General features: G+C 39.9%; 3 protein-coding genes across 5 annotated transcripts in view; 1 reads left to right on the top strand and 2 right to left on the bottom strand.

Annotated features, from left to right (window-relative positions):
• Nucleotides 1-2,073, top strand: part of LOC103995098 (zinc finger CCCH domain-containing protein 32-like) — a 4,065-nt gene extending 1,992 nt beyond the window's left edge. Inside the window, exons 2-3 of the mRNA XM_065177412.1 lie at nucleotides 1-197; nucleotides 375-2,073. The exon at nucleotides 1-197 is cut by the window's left edge and continues 73 nt beyond it. Coding sequence (XP_065033484.1) covers nucleotides 1-197; nucleotides 375-1,943 — 1,766 coding nt within the window. The 3' untranslated portion in view covers nucleotides 1,944-2,073. The remainder of the gene's footprint in view (nucleotides 198-374) is intronic.
• A 3,649-nt stretch (nucleotides 2,074-5,722) lies between these two features.
• On the bottom strand, nucleotides 5,723-7,997 carry LOC135665771 (organic cation/carnitine transporter 1-like). Its single transcript, XM_065177410.1, has 2 exons — nucleotides 7,464-7,997; nucleotides 5,723-7,016 (listed from the first exon to the last, which is right to left on the bottom strand). The coding sequence occupies exons 1-2, from the start codon at nucleotides 7,873-7,875 to the stop codon at nucleotides 5,833-5,835; spliced, it is 1,596 nt and encodes a 531-aa protein (XP_065033482.1). The 5' UTR covers nucleotides 7,876-7,997; the 3' UTR covers nucleotides 5,723-5,832.
• Nucleotides 7,998-9,886: 1,889 nt separating this feature from the next.
• Nucleotides 9,887-14,046, bottom strand: LOC135665769 (ras-related protein Rab5-like). Of its 3 annotated transcripts, none has more exons than XM_065177407.1 (8): nucleotides 13,874-14,046; nucleotides 13,719-13,796; nucleotides 13,431-13,598; nucleotides 13,232-13,280; nucleotides 13,077-13,150; nucleotides 11,486-11,579; nucleotides 10,470-10,570; nucleotides 9,887-10,158 (listed from the first exon to the last, which is right to left on the bottom strand). In XM_065177407.1, exons 1-7 carry the CDS (start codon nucleotides 13,910-13,912, stop codon nucleotides 10,470-10,472), a joined length of 603 nt encoding a protein of 200 aa, XP_065033479.1. In that variant the 5' UTR covers nucleotides 13,913-14,046; the 3' UTR covers nucleotides 9,887-10,158. The 3 variants fall into 3 exon arrangements, with proteins under 3 accessions (XP_065033479.1, XP_065033481.1, XP_065033480.1); XM_065177409.1 differs by having other exon boundaries at nucleotides 10,019-10,158; nucleotides 11,486-11,575; nucleotides 13,073-13,150; XM_065177408.1 differs by having other exon boundaries at nucleotides 10,126-10,247.
• Between the last annotated feature and the right edge of the window lie 1,803 nt (nucleotides 14,047-15,849).

The following is a 15,849-nucleotide window of genomic DNA, read 5'->3' on the forward strand; positions in this document are numbered from 1 at the left end:
GAAACTGCTTGAATCCAAGGTGTACTTTCCGTCATCGAGTGAGTCGCTTGTTAATTACTGAATGCACGTTTAGCAGTCCACGTAATTGCATGCGTCATCACAGCTTCTTGTTTGATCGCATTAGAAATTTTGAGCACTTCAGTCATTCTTTCTATAGGCCGATGATGGAAATTACTTTTTCCTTATATTATCTTATGGTGGCAATAATCATGTGAATGTCTCGCTGAATGGTATGCCAATGTTTTCATTCAAGTATTTGAACTAACATAATCATAACCTTTGGCTTGCAGCTTGTTGTGATCTGATATAATTCTAGTTTATTGACGGATGTTTAGTTGGAGACCTAATATTATTATTTTTGAGTGTTTTTGTAGCCACTTGAATCGCTGTTTGGAAATCCCAGGGCCATGGCAGTGCCTGCTGAACCATCATCGTCAACAGCAGTTCAAGTTGCAGATCGTCCACCTCCTAATAATATTAACAGGAATACTACTCCCTGCTATTTTTTCATGAAGGGGAAATGCTTAAAAGGTGATGAATGTCCTTTCAGACATGGAGTTGGTACTCCATTAGACCTTCACAAGGACCAGCAAAGCACTCCTAGTGTAAGTGCTGTCAAAGCTGGCCAGTATCGGTTTCAGTCCATGGAGGAGGCCCTTGAGTATTTTAAGAAGGATAAAGAGCTTAAGGGTGAGTCTTCTCATGATCGTATAGAGGATTCTGATTTCTTCCGAGATGTAGACGAGTGTGCTGCGGCATGGCTTCAACGTGGAAGGACTTTGGATTTTCTAGATCAATGTAATGACCCCCAGTCAGATCATCAACGGGAGAAAGATCAGCACACTGAGAACAGGGAGTCTGAAATGTCCGGGAGCTTACACGGGCGGGAACAGCAAAAGACCTCCTCCGAGTGGACTTTGGACATATCAATGCTCGAGAAAGGAAAATTGAGGGAGGAGAGCTATGATGAGTTAGATGATGAACCAGTTCCAAGATCGGAGACAGATCAGCACAGGGGCTTGCACGGACGGGATGAGAAGCTTTTGGAGGGACCATCAATGCGGACGAAAAGCAAGCCGAGGGAGGAGAGCAATGATGAGTTGGATCCTTGTGATCTCCGCCATCAGTTACCGAGAGTAAGAAGACCAAAAGATTCGGGACGGGTTAGCGATCCTGATGATCGTGGCAGTCATCGATATGTTCATGATGATAGTTCTCATGCTCAGCATTCACAGTGGGATCGCCAGTCTCTCGGAAGGGGAAGATCCAAAAGTATAATATCTCTGCCTACCAAATCTTCACCAGATCGACCTACTGGCTGGCCGTCTGCGATAGACACAGACAGAGAAAGGAAAAGAAGAAGATTATCGCCAGCCATGCTGATGAACGATCAGGAAAGCTGCGCAAGGTTGGATGCGGATTCAAGCTCCGGTGCAAAGAGGACATCTGGTGGACGGACAGCGGGAAAAGATGTTGCTTACCCTTCAGATTTTCCAGGCCCAAAGAGTCTTGCTGAGCTTAGAGGTGCAAAAGCTTCTCAGACCTCCTACGACGAGAAAAGATTAAGTTCCAGCGAAACTGCAGATCATCAGGAATATGGATCCTCCCTCTCTTTCGAAGGCCCACTGCCATTGAGTGTCATTCTCCAGAGGAAAAGAGAGGCTGCACCTGAGAAGAGTGCGATCTCAAGCAATGGGGAAGGAGATAATCAAGGAGATGCAGATGATCATGCTTGGGATCCTGCCGAGGATGGTGGGAATGTCCCTGAAGCATCCAAGGGTACGACGGTTGATGAAGAGGAAGAAGAGGGTAGGATCGCTAAGGAATTACTTGATGGTGCAGATGAAGTGGTTAATTATGAGGAGGCAGCTGAAGGCGAAGATAATGAATACGAGGTGGATGAAGATGACTTTGTCAAGATGGTAGGAGACCTATTGGTCTGAAAACAAGGTTGGCTGCTGCGTCTTACATGTCTACGGAAGACTGTAATGGTGCTGCCGACAGAGGAAGCCTTTACTTATTTCCATATGGGCACTCAATTAGAGAAGCCCAAGATGGGAAATTGGAAGCTTATGGGGCATTTTCTGAAAAATTGACCTGTATGAAGTTAATAGGAAACTGGATTATTTTGTGAACTCGGATTGTATTAGGCTGACAGACAGATTGCTCAATGTTTATTTAGTTTATACCTTTGACTATTCAAGATGGGGGGTAAAATTTCATTGGGGGTCAAATGTTCCCCTTCAATAGTCAAAACATCACTGATGCTCTTCTAAAAGTTGATGAAACTTCATGAGTTTCCCTTCAATTTGAAATTACTGGAGTGTATATTTGAATTTTTCTAGTTTTATATGAAAGTATGATGACTTGGTTGGTTATCATGATAGTGCATATACAATGTTTTTTCATATATTTTGAAAAGGTATATATATATATATATATATATATATATATATATATATATATATATATATATGATTACTAAAATAATATCTCAAGAATGATCCAAGTCTCTTCACTGATTTGCACCAAATATTAATTTCATCAACTGAAAATAGTTTATACCAACTCGACTTTATCAAAGAGATCTTAAAAATACATATCAGACCATTATGACTGATACCATATGGATTAAGGGAGGACGAACAATCTTTTTTAACATGATTATAATAGAATACTATTAGTCTAAGATCTAAAATTTGAAAAATAAGATGAATTTTTATTTTTTTAAAAAAACCTATACTGATCTTCTCAAGAAGATCTTGAACTCAAACCCTAGACTTATTTATCATCGACTTGGGTTCTTTAGTATTATAAACCTCTACAATAGCCGGATATCACATGCCTAATATTACATTTTAAACTAAGATAAGATTATCTTATCTTATCATATTCATATTTGTTTGATTTATTAAAACTCTATATCCTATCCTAATCAAACTATCCAAAACTCAATATTAACTAGATAAAACTCTTAAATATATATTATATTAAACTTTACAAGGCTATTGAATCTATCTATAATGAGATCTTTATCGCCCATCCTCATTATAGGCTCTCTTCTAAAATATTATCCTCGAGGACTAATGTGGTGAAAGGGATATCATGATCGAGAGATTGAAATAAGTGTTAGATTATATGGTCCTATTTAATTAGGTAAGATGTATTATATATATGATTGGATTTGGATTATGGTTATCGATCAATAAAAAAAAACTCTAATTATAGTAAGATTCCTTAGGATATGACATTAATGGGAGGGACTCTCCTAATTATTTATCCTAAACCCTATGCTCTCATCTATAAAAAGATATGACATCTCAAGGACTCAACACCAATACGTAGATATGTAACATTATTGAGAAATTATAAATCTTCTCTTATCTCCTCTTTGTCTTTAATCCATTGCTCATAACGGTCCTATGAAATATAGAAAAAGAAGAGAAGGTGGGTCTAGCTTCTTTCTTTCTTGTGCAGATTCACGATACGTTTAGATCACCACGCGTTACTTTAGAGGTACCATTTTAATTAAATAGAATGCACATTTTATTTTTGATTTATAATATTTGAAAGCTTCAATTCAGTCATATTGGAAAACTTGCCATAAGCTAATCATCACGATACTTGAGATGATTTGAATCAAGATAATCGAGATAATCCATATATAATGAGATTCATTGATCAGACTTAATGAGTTATTTTATCCCAACATCAACAATATTCTTGAGGAGAATAAGACATTTCATCAATTGAATACCTGCTTGGAACGGAGATGATAAGTTTGAAGTTACTAGGATGAGGGAATATAAAAGAACAATTAATATTACTTATCATACTTGCAATGGTAAGGAATGAGACTTAATTGGTATTCCTTACTATCATGCAATATCTTGTTTAAATTATTTATGAAAGAATGTGGAGATGGAAATAGATAAATATTATTAGAGAGACACTTTCTTAGATGTATTTAATCATTTCCTTAATCCTTTGGATTGCAAGATATGACCAGTTAACTATCACAAACCACTTGAGCCTCTTGATATTTCTAAAAAAAATATGAATGATAGCAAAAATTTAGGAGAAGTCCTCTTGAGCCATTAAAAGGTCCTCACCTAAAATTATAGAATATCGTAATTACTTGCAATCTTTGCCACTAGCCTGATCAAAATAAAAAATAATATAGGAAAAAGACAAGTATCTTCAGTAATAACATAGGCTAAATGTTTTGTCACTGAAGCATAACTACTTGTTGAACATTCTACTAGTGAGACACAAGTGATTATTTTTTATCCAACCTAATAGGTAAGTGCTCTGCTATATAGTGCAGGGTGGACTCCATAGTAGACATCAATGCTTACTCAACATCCTCCGATATCAAGAAATAAATTATAGGTCACTTAGATAAAATATGTCTATAACTATTTAAAACATGAGAACTATATAGAAACTACCTATGAATCAATTCTATCCGAATATATTAGGATTGTCTTTATGCCTACTTCAACATATAGCATTAATGCAAAGGTCTAGATTCCTATCTCCATAAGGATTTCGATCATTCCTAGTGAACACGCTTTTGATGTTATTGCTCCTCTCTCGGGAGGTAACCCTTCTCTAACTTGGGCTAAGGTTCTTTCTCGTCATATGACTTCTGATTGTTCGACTTTTGTTTTGTAGGGGAAAAACTATTATAGTAAAATAATTTTTTTTCTTCTTTATATTCAAAATAGGTTCCTCATCAAAATACCAACTTGTTATCAAGTGTAAATATTAATCAGAGAAGCATAAATAATAGAACAATGAATCAATCATAAAGTGAGATACCAAATTTTTTACATGAAAAACCCAATGCAGAAAAAATCATGGGACCATAGTCCATTTCAAACTTCCACTATCACTGATAATGATAACACATTTACAATAAATCTTCTATGGAATAATCAGATGATCATAATAACATCAAGGATATATTTCTTGACTCAACAATAATATATCATCATCACCATAAATGGATTTCATCAAATAAAAAATTTAAATCTTACTAATGAATATAGCAGAAATGTGCCTTAGAGAAAATAAACTACATATCAATACTGTTAAAGATTGTATAACTTATTGCAAGAATTTTTCATATAAAATTTGGATCAGATAAAAATTTAACAACACCTAACAAAAACCTAAAAATTTGAACTTTTTCTCCCTGTTGTTCCTTTTCTCAGTGTCGCCATGGTTAGATTTGAACACAATGCGCAAATCAATTAGTCCAAGCCGGCTGGACCAACATGTTCCTAGTTCTTTCCTTTTGGATTCTCGATTTTGGAAGATTTCGTGTGTTTTGACAAGGTGAGACCTATTGAATGGCGCAAACCATGCCAATTTACCTTTGTTGGTCGGTTCTTACGCCGATCGCCACCTATTGAGTTGGTTAAAGCTTTCACGGTGAAGTTTTGGAAAACCTCTTCTCCTCCTCTTGTTATAGATATGGAGATGAATCATTTTCTTTTTCGTTTTCCATCCGAGGAGGATGCTTTACTAGCTCTTACAGAGGGCCCTTGGACTATCGGTGGTGAAGCTATCCATATAATTCCTTGGCATCCTGATTCCCAACCTTTGCAGGAAACAATTCACTCTTCCCCGGTTTGGGTGCAGTTTCCGGGTTTACCTTTCGAGGATTGGAATCACGAAAGTTTGCCGAAGATTAACTATGTTACTGATTGTCCTATTAAAATCAATCTATCTTCGTGCAGCCAGCGGACGACTGCTTGTTCATAGCTCTGTTTTCTCCTTCTCCCCATCATCACAACAGGACCGTAAACATCGCTCTGGACACCCTCAGTTGCTACTATCCAACAACTCCATCTCTGTGATAGGTACAGAGCTCAGCTTCTCCTGTTTCTCCTGCTGCTCCAAGGTCTCGCATACTGGAGCATTCCTCGTCTCCGGAAGCCAAATCGTCATTAGCCCACCGAAAATGGAGAGTCCACCGAATATGAGGAAGGAAATCCATGGGCTCAATCGCCCCAAAGACACCAGATGAGGTGCTATCGCTGCACCCAACATCAGCGACTGCCGAAGCTTGGAGACGGCCAAGTTTCTCACGTTGGCAGGGAACAGCTCGACGCAGTAGACGTACAAAACGTCGAAGACCGTCGAGGCGGCCATGAATCCAACAGACTCCGCGCTCAGCTGCGCGAAGTTGCCTCCTCTCGTCGTCGGCTTCTTGGTGAACAGAATGCAGAGGATGCACGACACGCCGGCCACGAACGCCGAGGACGAGAAGAGGGTGCGGCGGTTCGCGAAGCTCAGGAACACGCTACCTATAAAGACCGCCGGGATCTCCATCAACGCGTTCACGCCGACGGTGAAGTAGAGATTGAAGTTGAGATTTTCGACGTTGAGCTGAAAACCGTAGTAGACGAACCCGACGGCGAAGCCGGTGACCATGATCGTGGCTATCCTTCGTGTTGCCCATCTTGATGACCATAAACTCTCAGGTTTGGTGGCGCTACCGGCGTTAGTGTCAATGGGATTGGAGATCGCTAAGTTCCCAGGTAGCTTATTCCCATTGAGTTTGGCAAACTTGGTCAAGACATCGAGCGCTTCTCCGGTTCTTCCTTTGACCGCGAGCCATCTTGGAGACTCTGAGACGAAGGGGATAATTAAGATGGAGTAAACGAGGGGTAGAAGGGAGATGACCTTGTAAATGGTCCTCCATGAGGTCCTCGCCGGGTAAGCGATGAGCGGAAGCGATAGGAAGCCGATGGTGAAGAAGAAGAAGCCGTACTGGCCGACTTGACCCCTCCACTTCCTTCCCACGGTCTCGGTGGCGAGGACGAGGCAACAGATACCGATCCCGGAGCGAGCAAAGCCATTAGAGAAGCGCAGGAGCGCGTACACCCAGATGTTTGGGGCGAGGGAGGTGAGGAAGGCAGTGATGGAGGTCAAGAGGCACGAAAGGAAGACCGTCTTCTTGCGGCCGAGGTAGGAGTCAGCGAGTCGGCCATGAACTGCTGATCCTACAAAGCCACAAGCAAGAGTCCATGTCAAGAAGGACATGTTTCATGGTTCCAAGCCTCAAATACACATCAAAGATTAACATGCATTATTGTTATACCGATTCTGAATCTTCATACGAGTGGCTGTCACTAAAAGATGTAGAGATCTATTGCTCGATCTTGATGAACAGTGACAAAAATCAATAAAGGAGGTTGTTCCCTTTACACAAAAGCCATTATAATAGACAATAAAAGGCTATAACATTGTTACTTTTATCTGTAAATAACATAGAGGACTAGTCCTACAGTGTTATTCTCTCTCAAAAATGGTTCTTGCAGCAACAATAGATTGAACACAAGGGATGAAGCTTAACGAGTCTTATGTGCTCCGTTCATAGGAAGCTGATCCCCTGCCTGATCTAGCGTTTATGCATTGCTTGGCCATAGTAATCTGATAACAAGGCATACCAAAGAGTGAACCGAGGAAGAAGAAGGATGCAGGAATCCCAGCTCTGAACCTTCGATCGCACACGAGGCCCCATTCTGCTATGATAGAGGTTTTGTTCCCTCCGACCCACTCCCAGGCACAACGATCGAGGCCGCACATACCGTCCGAGGAGCTCGACGAAGAGCACGAAGAAGAAGAAGAAGGTGTGCATCTCCAAGCAGGTTGGGCGTCGCTGAATATGGTGATCAGTGTGTTCTGTGCGTCGAACATCCATGCGAGGGAGACGAGGAAGACGTGCACCAGTTGAGCGAAGCCCAGCGACCCCACGTGCTCTTCGATGGCCTCCTCCACGGTGAGCTCCAACCTCGGAGCCGAACGGGCTTCCGGTTCACGCTCACCGGACTGGACTACCAGTTCTTCGAACTCGTCCATGGATGATGATGATGCTGCTGACAAGACGCCTTTTAAAAGGCCCTCGAAAGAGCTGCGTCATGAAGCAACGGACAGAAGGCATAGTTATCGCCACCTTATGCTGTCTTTTCTCCGTCCCATACGTTTCTTTCAGGTCGTTCGAACTACACTCGCCACCTTTTCCCCTCGAAGTGGCTCTTGACGTTGCATTGCACAAAGCTTGTCGAAGGAGCTGAAATAGATGTCGTCTGTTGCTGATACAAAGCCACCATCTTCCACAACCTCGACCAAGAGGCTGGTCTGGTAAACATCAGAATCTGTCGTCAGAAAGAAATGGTAAAGGATGAACTCACAACTCATCTGTTCGTACTGTAATCCCAAGGAAACTTCTCCGGTGTAAAACAACCCATGAGAAAAGTTGTACGGAAGAAAACAGACATCTCAGTTCCTAGAGAACATCATATATTTGGAATACACTGATGACAAGATTCTAGTATATTTAGAATCTTTTCTAGGTGCAAAGGAATATTCTTCAGAATCGGAAATCTAATGAACAATACGATTTTGCCTATAAAGACAGCACTTTGAAATCGGTGCTTGCCTCGTCATCAAAGCATTTAGAGATGCTTCTTCTCACCAAAAAAGCTGCTTACCAAAGCATTCCTCTGATACATGTCAGCAGTTTTATGTTGTCTTCTTTCTTTCTTTTGTCAGTGATAACGTCCCCGTTGTTATCAGGGCCGCCCTTTCAGGTTACCGACAAAGCATGAGTGGCCATTCTTTTACCCACCAAACACTGAGCTGCCCAATTCGCTTAAGTGCGTCGTGAACACGAGAAATCGAGGTGAAAAGTGTCGTTTCAACGGATCTCACAAGGGTGGAAATAATTGACTACACATCCTTGTTGTCTATCTGAGACAAGAGATACATAAGATATTTCTTTAATGTCCTGATTTCCCAAGTTAATTATATATTTTTCCGTCCCTTATAGTATCCATTTTTAGATTTTTAAAACTTACATTTGGATCTTCACAGTTTTAAAATTATTATAATTTATTTTATTTTTAATCACACCATTTATTTCTTTAACTTTACACATCATGTGCGAAATTGATGTCAAAGTTAAGGACAAAATGATTAATACAAGAAGATCTTTGTCCTCATTGAGTTTTATCCAAATTAAAACTCTATATGAGGATGATACGAAAGTCAAAAATTCAACATGTCGTCTCTTATTAAGGAGACCCTCCTTCTTCGCATCCCCAATGCTATCCTTCGTCTTATCGATTATCACAGTAGCCTTGAGCTTAGCGTTGGAGACTTCTCCCTCGTATATCTTCGCTAGGGTGATAAATTTGACCATTCTCATGATGATAGCCTCCTCTAGCAGCCCCTCACCCGTGACGAGGTCGTCATCAAAACCATTTGTACTATTTCTTCTCTCTCTCTCCCCGCATCTCCACCACCTCTTTGAACAAATGACAACCACGATGACAACAATAACAATCTCCTCAATCTAAAATGTGGCCTTATCGTTCGCCTCCAAGGGGCAAGAGGATCTCCTCAGGGAATTGCATAGGCTTCTCTAGGCTTGTAGAAGCTTCTTGGTGCAAAACGTCGAAGTGAAAGGGAAGGATCATACTGAGGTGCTAGACGGGTTGGTGGCGAGGGAGGTGACTTGGGCCAAGGGAATAGGGTCGAAGAAAGAAGATGGAGGAGTCGTCTACTGCAAACTAGACAAGCCTCGTGCCTAACATGGAGGATTAGAGTAGTTCGGTGGCAAAATTGATCGTTGAGGGTTCCAAGCAACTCATCAAAGGATCTTGTGGTGCGGGGATGTGACATTCGATCGGCTCAATGGATTTTGTTGAAGTCCAACTTTGTGAGAATCCAAATATGACTTAAAAATCCAAAAATCCTAATACTATAAAGGCCAACTACAGAGAAAAATATAGTTTCGCTCTAGTCAATTCAACCTGATACCATATGGATCATTGATCATGTAATGAGTGGTGGGTTGTTGATCCGCATGTGGATACGAGAAGCCAATAGGTTCCAGTACAGATTTATTAATATTCTTCATAGAATTCTAATTACACCAAGTATCATGTTTAACATGAGTTTGATGGAAAGAACACAAGGCAAATTTACAGGGTCCAGAAACAGGAGGTCGAATAGGAGGGGGGAAGATGAAACAGAGCACTTGTACCTTTTATCTATCTCCACTGGTTCACAACTTCCATCTCTCGTTGCATCTTCAGAGACCGAATTCTCTTGGATTAGTTTCCTCTGTTGGACTTGATCCTGCAATTGTGATTACAATCAATTGACCGTGAATTCATGTGGTTGAAACTAGCACCTTTTCATATTCTAATCACAGACAGCAGTTGAACCTGATAAAATGCCACTGGTGTTATATTTGGGCATTTGGACTATGAAACATATAGCAAAATGCATTTTATTTTTTCGGGTTGTAGTTACTCTAGAGTATTGTTTTTGAAAGATCACTGAATAATGTAGCAGACCTATCCAAAACTGTCAGCTTTTCCTCGCCTTTGTAAGGGAGACCACGTCTTAAATCACAATAACAAAATCATATAAACTTGTCCGCTCACCTAAGAGCAGCAGGCTGATGTCTGTGATCTTTGAGTTGGCCTATCTGCAAGAACCATCCCTGCTGGCTGCTGAGCAGGTTGAGCCCGTGGTAATCTTCTTGCTGTTGCATAAAAAAGTCACCATCTTATTTTTACTACAGGGAGTTGGAAACTTCAAAAGCATTCTTAAACTGAATACAGACCAGACAACTGTATCACCAACCTATCTAATCGATAATGACCATATAAAAGAAGGTACATGACCATAGTAATTTGCTAAGACGGTCTCGCGGACAAACAACATGTGAGTTTCAAGAAAATGCTACAAAAGAAAGGTGCTACCTTCATCGGTGAAAACACAACATAAAATAGTTCATAAAGATATTATCAACCGGGAAAAAAAAAGTAAAAACTCAATCTGATGGCAGATCTTTCATCTGACCAGAATTCAGTGGGCAGTTCTTTATGTCATGTTCATCAGGAACATTATTTCAAGATATTTTAGCAAAGGATTTATAGGTACTAGCCCTGACATCAAACCGATTTTGCTTATAAGACTTCAAGCACTGGAGACTATAACCTTTTTGTTGAAAATTCAATGATCTTGCTTTATCAGAAACTTTACCAACAAATAAGTCAGGAAAGGTGAAAATGATCAAATCATTATATTGAATGAAATATGAAACAATCATTGATATTAATCATCATATATGCAGAACACAATCATATAGAAAATTTATAGAAGCAGGCCATCCTGCATTGATCTGATGTGTGCAACTGTTACACACTTCAGAACAACTGTAGGTTATATAGTTAAGAAAATGCATTTCCAGAATAGGAATCAATATCTAATCAGATTAAGCAATGATCTAAATACAAGGATATTTATTATGTAAATGAAATTTGAATATGAGAACATATCATATATAAGCATCAGATTTGTATTCCCACCTCAGAACATGGCAACTACTCCATAAATTAGAGCTACTAAGCTTGTCTTTCTATGAGTTAACATGAACAAATATAAAGGATCATACCTATTTCATAGAATATGTCATTCACATTTATGGCAGTTTTAGCAGAGGTTTCCATGAATAAAAGTCCATTCTCTTCGGCATATGTCCGTGCTTCCTGCAATAAAAAGACTAAAAGACTGTTTTGCATTTCTTTTGCAAAAATATATATTTTAAAAGAAAAACATTCATCACCAAACTACAAGCCCATGAAAAAAATAAAGAATGGACAGCCACGTACAAATTAAAGTTCATGTAAGATAAGAAAGCATCAATTAAGAGGATGTTATCTCTGCAAATGGTTGAATACCAGAATCTAATCAACAGATATGAATAGTAGAAAACTTCAGCTACTGAAGAGCATGCTAATAATAATACTGCCCATTTCACAGGAAAAGGCGGGTGGCATGTCACAATGGTTTGCTTATTCCATATATTATACTGATGGAATCAGTTAAGTGTCTGCATGGTATAATCTCTTAAAGTTTGCAATGTTACATTGAGTGAAGTTTTCTGGAAAAGGCCTTTAGTTGGAACAGCAGGTGGTAGCATCCACCTCAAAGTTCAGAACACTTGCAAAATCCCTTAATATTATCATTTTCTACTTCACATAGAGGACTTTTGGTGCAAGTGAATCAAAGACAGGAAGAAAACTATTAGGAGACGCAATGAATCTGAAATCTTAGCTCCTGCATCTGCTACACATAATCTAAACTATATCTAAATTAAGATGCAGCCTCACTAATGTTGCCAATGGATTGATTCAGTTTTTTTTTTTTTCCCATATGTGCTACTGTGCATAATCAACAAATCACACTGGCTTCTTGATTAAAAGCAGGCTCTTTTAATCACAATGCTGAGATGGATGTCTAGAATTTTTATGGAAGATCTGCTCTATTCTAATTGGATGGCATGGTCCATAACCATAGGGTCAGGGATGGTCGGGTTGGGGCAATGCACCTTTGGACATGTGACACGTCTTGCAGTTCTGGCTAAAGTGCTAACATGAAACATCTTTTCTAGAAAACAACAAACAATAAATGTTTGCATTTTTAAACAATTAGGGGTAGTTGCTATTGGTCAACAAATGAGGGAAACTGTCAATCTAGCTAATCTCAAATAGTTGGTATATATATCACAGCTTGTTCTGGTTATAACATACAAGTCCAATAAGTACTCTATTTTGATCCCAGTTAAAATTAAAATAAAATGACAGCTTTGAATTCAATCTCTTTCTATTCACTGAAAACAAGCAACCCTGTTAATCTTAACAATCTGAAAATCACCATAAGAATGATACAGAAGTTAAAGAAAATTGACAAGTAAACTAAGTGAAGCTTGAGAGTAGAAAAAAGAACTGCTATAACTTTGGTGGCACAGATTTCTTTAAAAGCCTAAGTGCAAAAGGTCTATTTGTCAGGCAATGGAGTAAGCACACTGTTTAATCACAACTACTTTAAACATAAAATTATAGTTTCAGCAAACAATGCAACATATAAATCATAAATGGTCCGTCGATAGCCGCCAAGCAACATTCAAAGAAGGGAGGGATCCTCGCAATAAGGTCCACATATGCAACTTAATAAGAAATTGTTAAGCTCGGCAACAAACTTGCCTCAGTTGGGACCTCTCTTTTATCATCCAAGTCACATTTATTTCCCGCAAGAGCAGTCACCAGATTGGGAGAACCTACAGTACAGTATCCACATTAGCATGAACATCATCAGTCAATCAACTAGCAAAGCTCAACCTGTTCCAGCTCTAAATGACCTTGTTTTTGAAGCTCTTGCACCCATTTCTTAGCCTTCTCAAATGATTCCTAAACTCAAAAGAGAGAAATTGAAGTCAAGAAAACCAGGAAGGAAACAGAAAGTAAAGGATGAAATAAGATTTTTAACCATCCAAGTCCCCTGACACAATGAGATAAAAGTTTGCCACTGGATGAAACTGGGATTAAGACGGCACACACCATTCTGGAGATATCATACACAATAATCGCAGCAGCTGCTCCTCTGTAATACATCGGCGCCAGGCTGTGGTACCTCTCCTGCCCGGCCGTGTCCCAAATCTCAAGCTTCACTGTGGCGTCGCTCACCGCCAGTGTCTGCGAGAAAAAGGCCGCCCCGATCGTGGACTCCTGAAATCGGTCCAATAACAACGGCCTAACTTTCAACCCCGAATCGTTCAAAAAACCAAATCAACTTCGAAGAAGAGGAAACAATAAAAGCAAAAAGGGCAAATTCGGAGCAACGAGGACCTGGAATTCGAGGAACTGGCCCTTGACGAAACGAAGAACGAGGCTGGACTTCCCGGCGCCCATGTCGCCCAACAAGACCTAGGGTTGGAAAAAGATCCGGCTTTTCGATCGGAGAAAACGATATAGATTAAGGGGAAATAGGAGAGTCGACTCACGAGCTTGGCGTTGATGCTATTGCTACCGATCGTCGCCATGGTTTCCGTTCCAGGATAACGAAGGTTCCGATTGAGTCGAGGAAAGTCTCTACCGACTCTGATAGACTTTGGATGGAGAATGGAAGACGAACCTGCGAGAGGACAGAGAAGGAGGGGGTCGGTTGCTTCGGCGTTTGACTAATTACCTGTCGCCTCCTTCGCGTGTGACGTATTAACTCCAGCCAGGTAAGCAGATCGTCAGTCGACTGTCTCTATCCGACAGGATTCATCTTCTTTTCAACTAGAAGACGCTCTCCATCGCAGAAAGGGTGGACCCCGTCGACACGCCATGTGGGCATAAAAAGCAGGGACCCAATGATGTTCAGCAATCATCGTGCTGCCACAGGGAGTGTTATACATCAAGGAATGCAGCGGATCCGCATAGTGGTATGCTGTCGCTCTCCGCTGTTGCGGGTTATATCCTGTGCATAGAAGCCAAAACTTTTAACTGCCACCGCGTCAGCTGGCAAACTAATCATACGTGGAAGGGTTCCTGCGAATGACAGAGCAACTCTCCTCCATAATCAAAGCGTCAAGTGTTGAAAGCGATTATTATTTGAACGGCCATAAGGAGCGACGAGAAATGGGTTCCAAACTGATAGATGTATTTTTTTTAAGATAGATTATGGCATCGGTCATCATCATCATCATCATCATCATCATCATCATCATCATTCAATGCTTTTTGAATAATAAAATATTTCATAAATCAATCAAAACCACAAAAGTGGCTAACACATGTATCATTATTTCGAAAATAAGTGAGACAGAATCATTGGAATACTTAATCTTGCACTATTAAGACTGACATCATGATACAAAAAATTCTTTATCTTTTTCTAAAGCATATAAGAAATATAAATTAAAATCACATATAAAATCTAATATATCATGGATGCATATTTTAATTTATTTTTTCCATTATATTTCGACTCTGGTCTTTCTTCTTTTATTTATTTATTTATTTATTTATTTATAATCACTCTTTCTTGTTCTTCTTCCTCTTTCACTTTTCTTTTTTTCTTTTATTTCTCCTTCCCTTCGTCGCCCTCAATCTGTGGCTGAGTGACAGCAACCTTGTTTTTGTGTTTTTGGCTCAATCTGCTGACCCCATCTTCCTCATGCCATGGTTGGCACTTTACCGCACGCCACCTACGCTGCAAGGTTGCAACATCATAATCTCATCTCCTCTTGACCACCAACGCAAGCCTTGGCTTGGCTTGCTAAGATGATCAATCTTTTTGTATATAAGTATATTCTTTCTCTTCCCTTTCTCTTTACTGTTCACTTCCGTCACCATAGACCCTTTGTTTTCTCTAACTTCCTTCTCTCTTTCTCTTTCTCTACCTATCCCTATTAATTTCCTCTTTCTGTCTTCTTCCTTTTTCTTTCCTCTCAGGCCTCCCTTCTTTTTTTCTTTCCTCCTCTTCTTTTATCTCTACTCTGCTTTTACTGTTCACATACTTTTTCTTCTTACGTTTCTTCGTCTCTTCCTCTCACGGGTTCCTCTTCTTCTTCCTTTTTTTTTTTTCTGTTTATTTCTTCCAACATCCTTCTCTCTATTTTCCCCAAGCAAGGTTACTTGACCGTGACCTTGGCTTCATGGCACCACCACACGCCGCCGACCAAATGGATGCATGGATAAAACCATGCGCCGACGGAAAGCCATGGCTCGGCTTGTTGCGATCATCATCGATATATCCTTAACACAACGTCCAAAATCAATATAAGTTTCGACTTTAAATTTGCGTAGGAATAAGATTTTGATCCTCCAATTTGTGTAGGACTTGATGAAATACCCAAGTCGAGTGTTGGCGTTATGTGGTTTCATACAAATACTTTACTCAAATGCTGGTTCGTATATTCTCTGTATTGACTTGAAGCTAACTATTAGCATAAAATCTGTAATCATGTTATCTGTAATGCGAAAAAACTTT

This window comes from Musa acuminata, unplaced genomic scaffold (genome assembly GCF_036884655.1).
Source record: "Musa acuminata AAA Group cultivar baxijiao unplaced genomic scaffold, Cavendish_Baxijiao_AAA HiC_scaffold_1048, whole genome shotgun sequence".
Classification (NCBI taxonomy): Eukaryota; Viridiplantae; Streptophyta; class Magnoliopsida; order Zingiberales; family Musaceae; genus Musa; species Musa acuminata.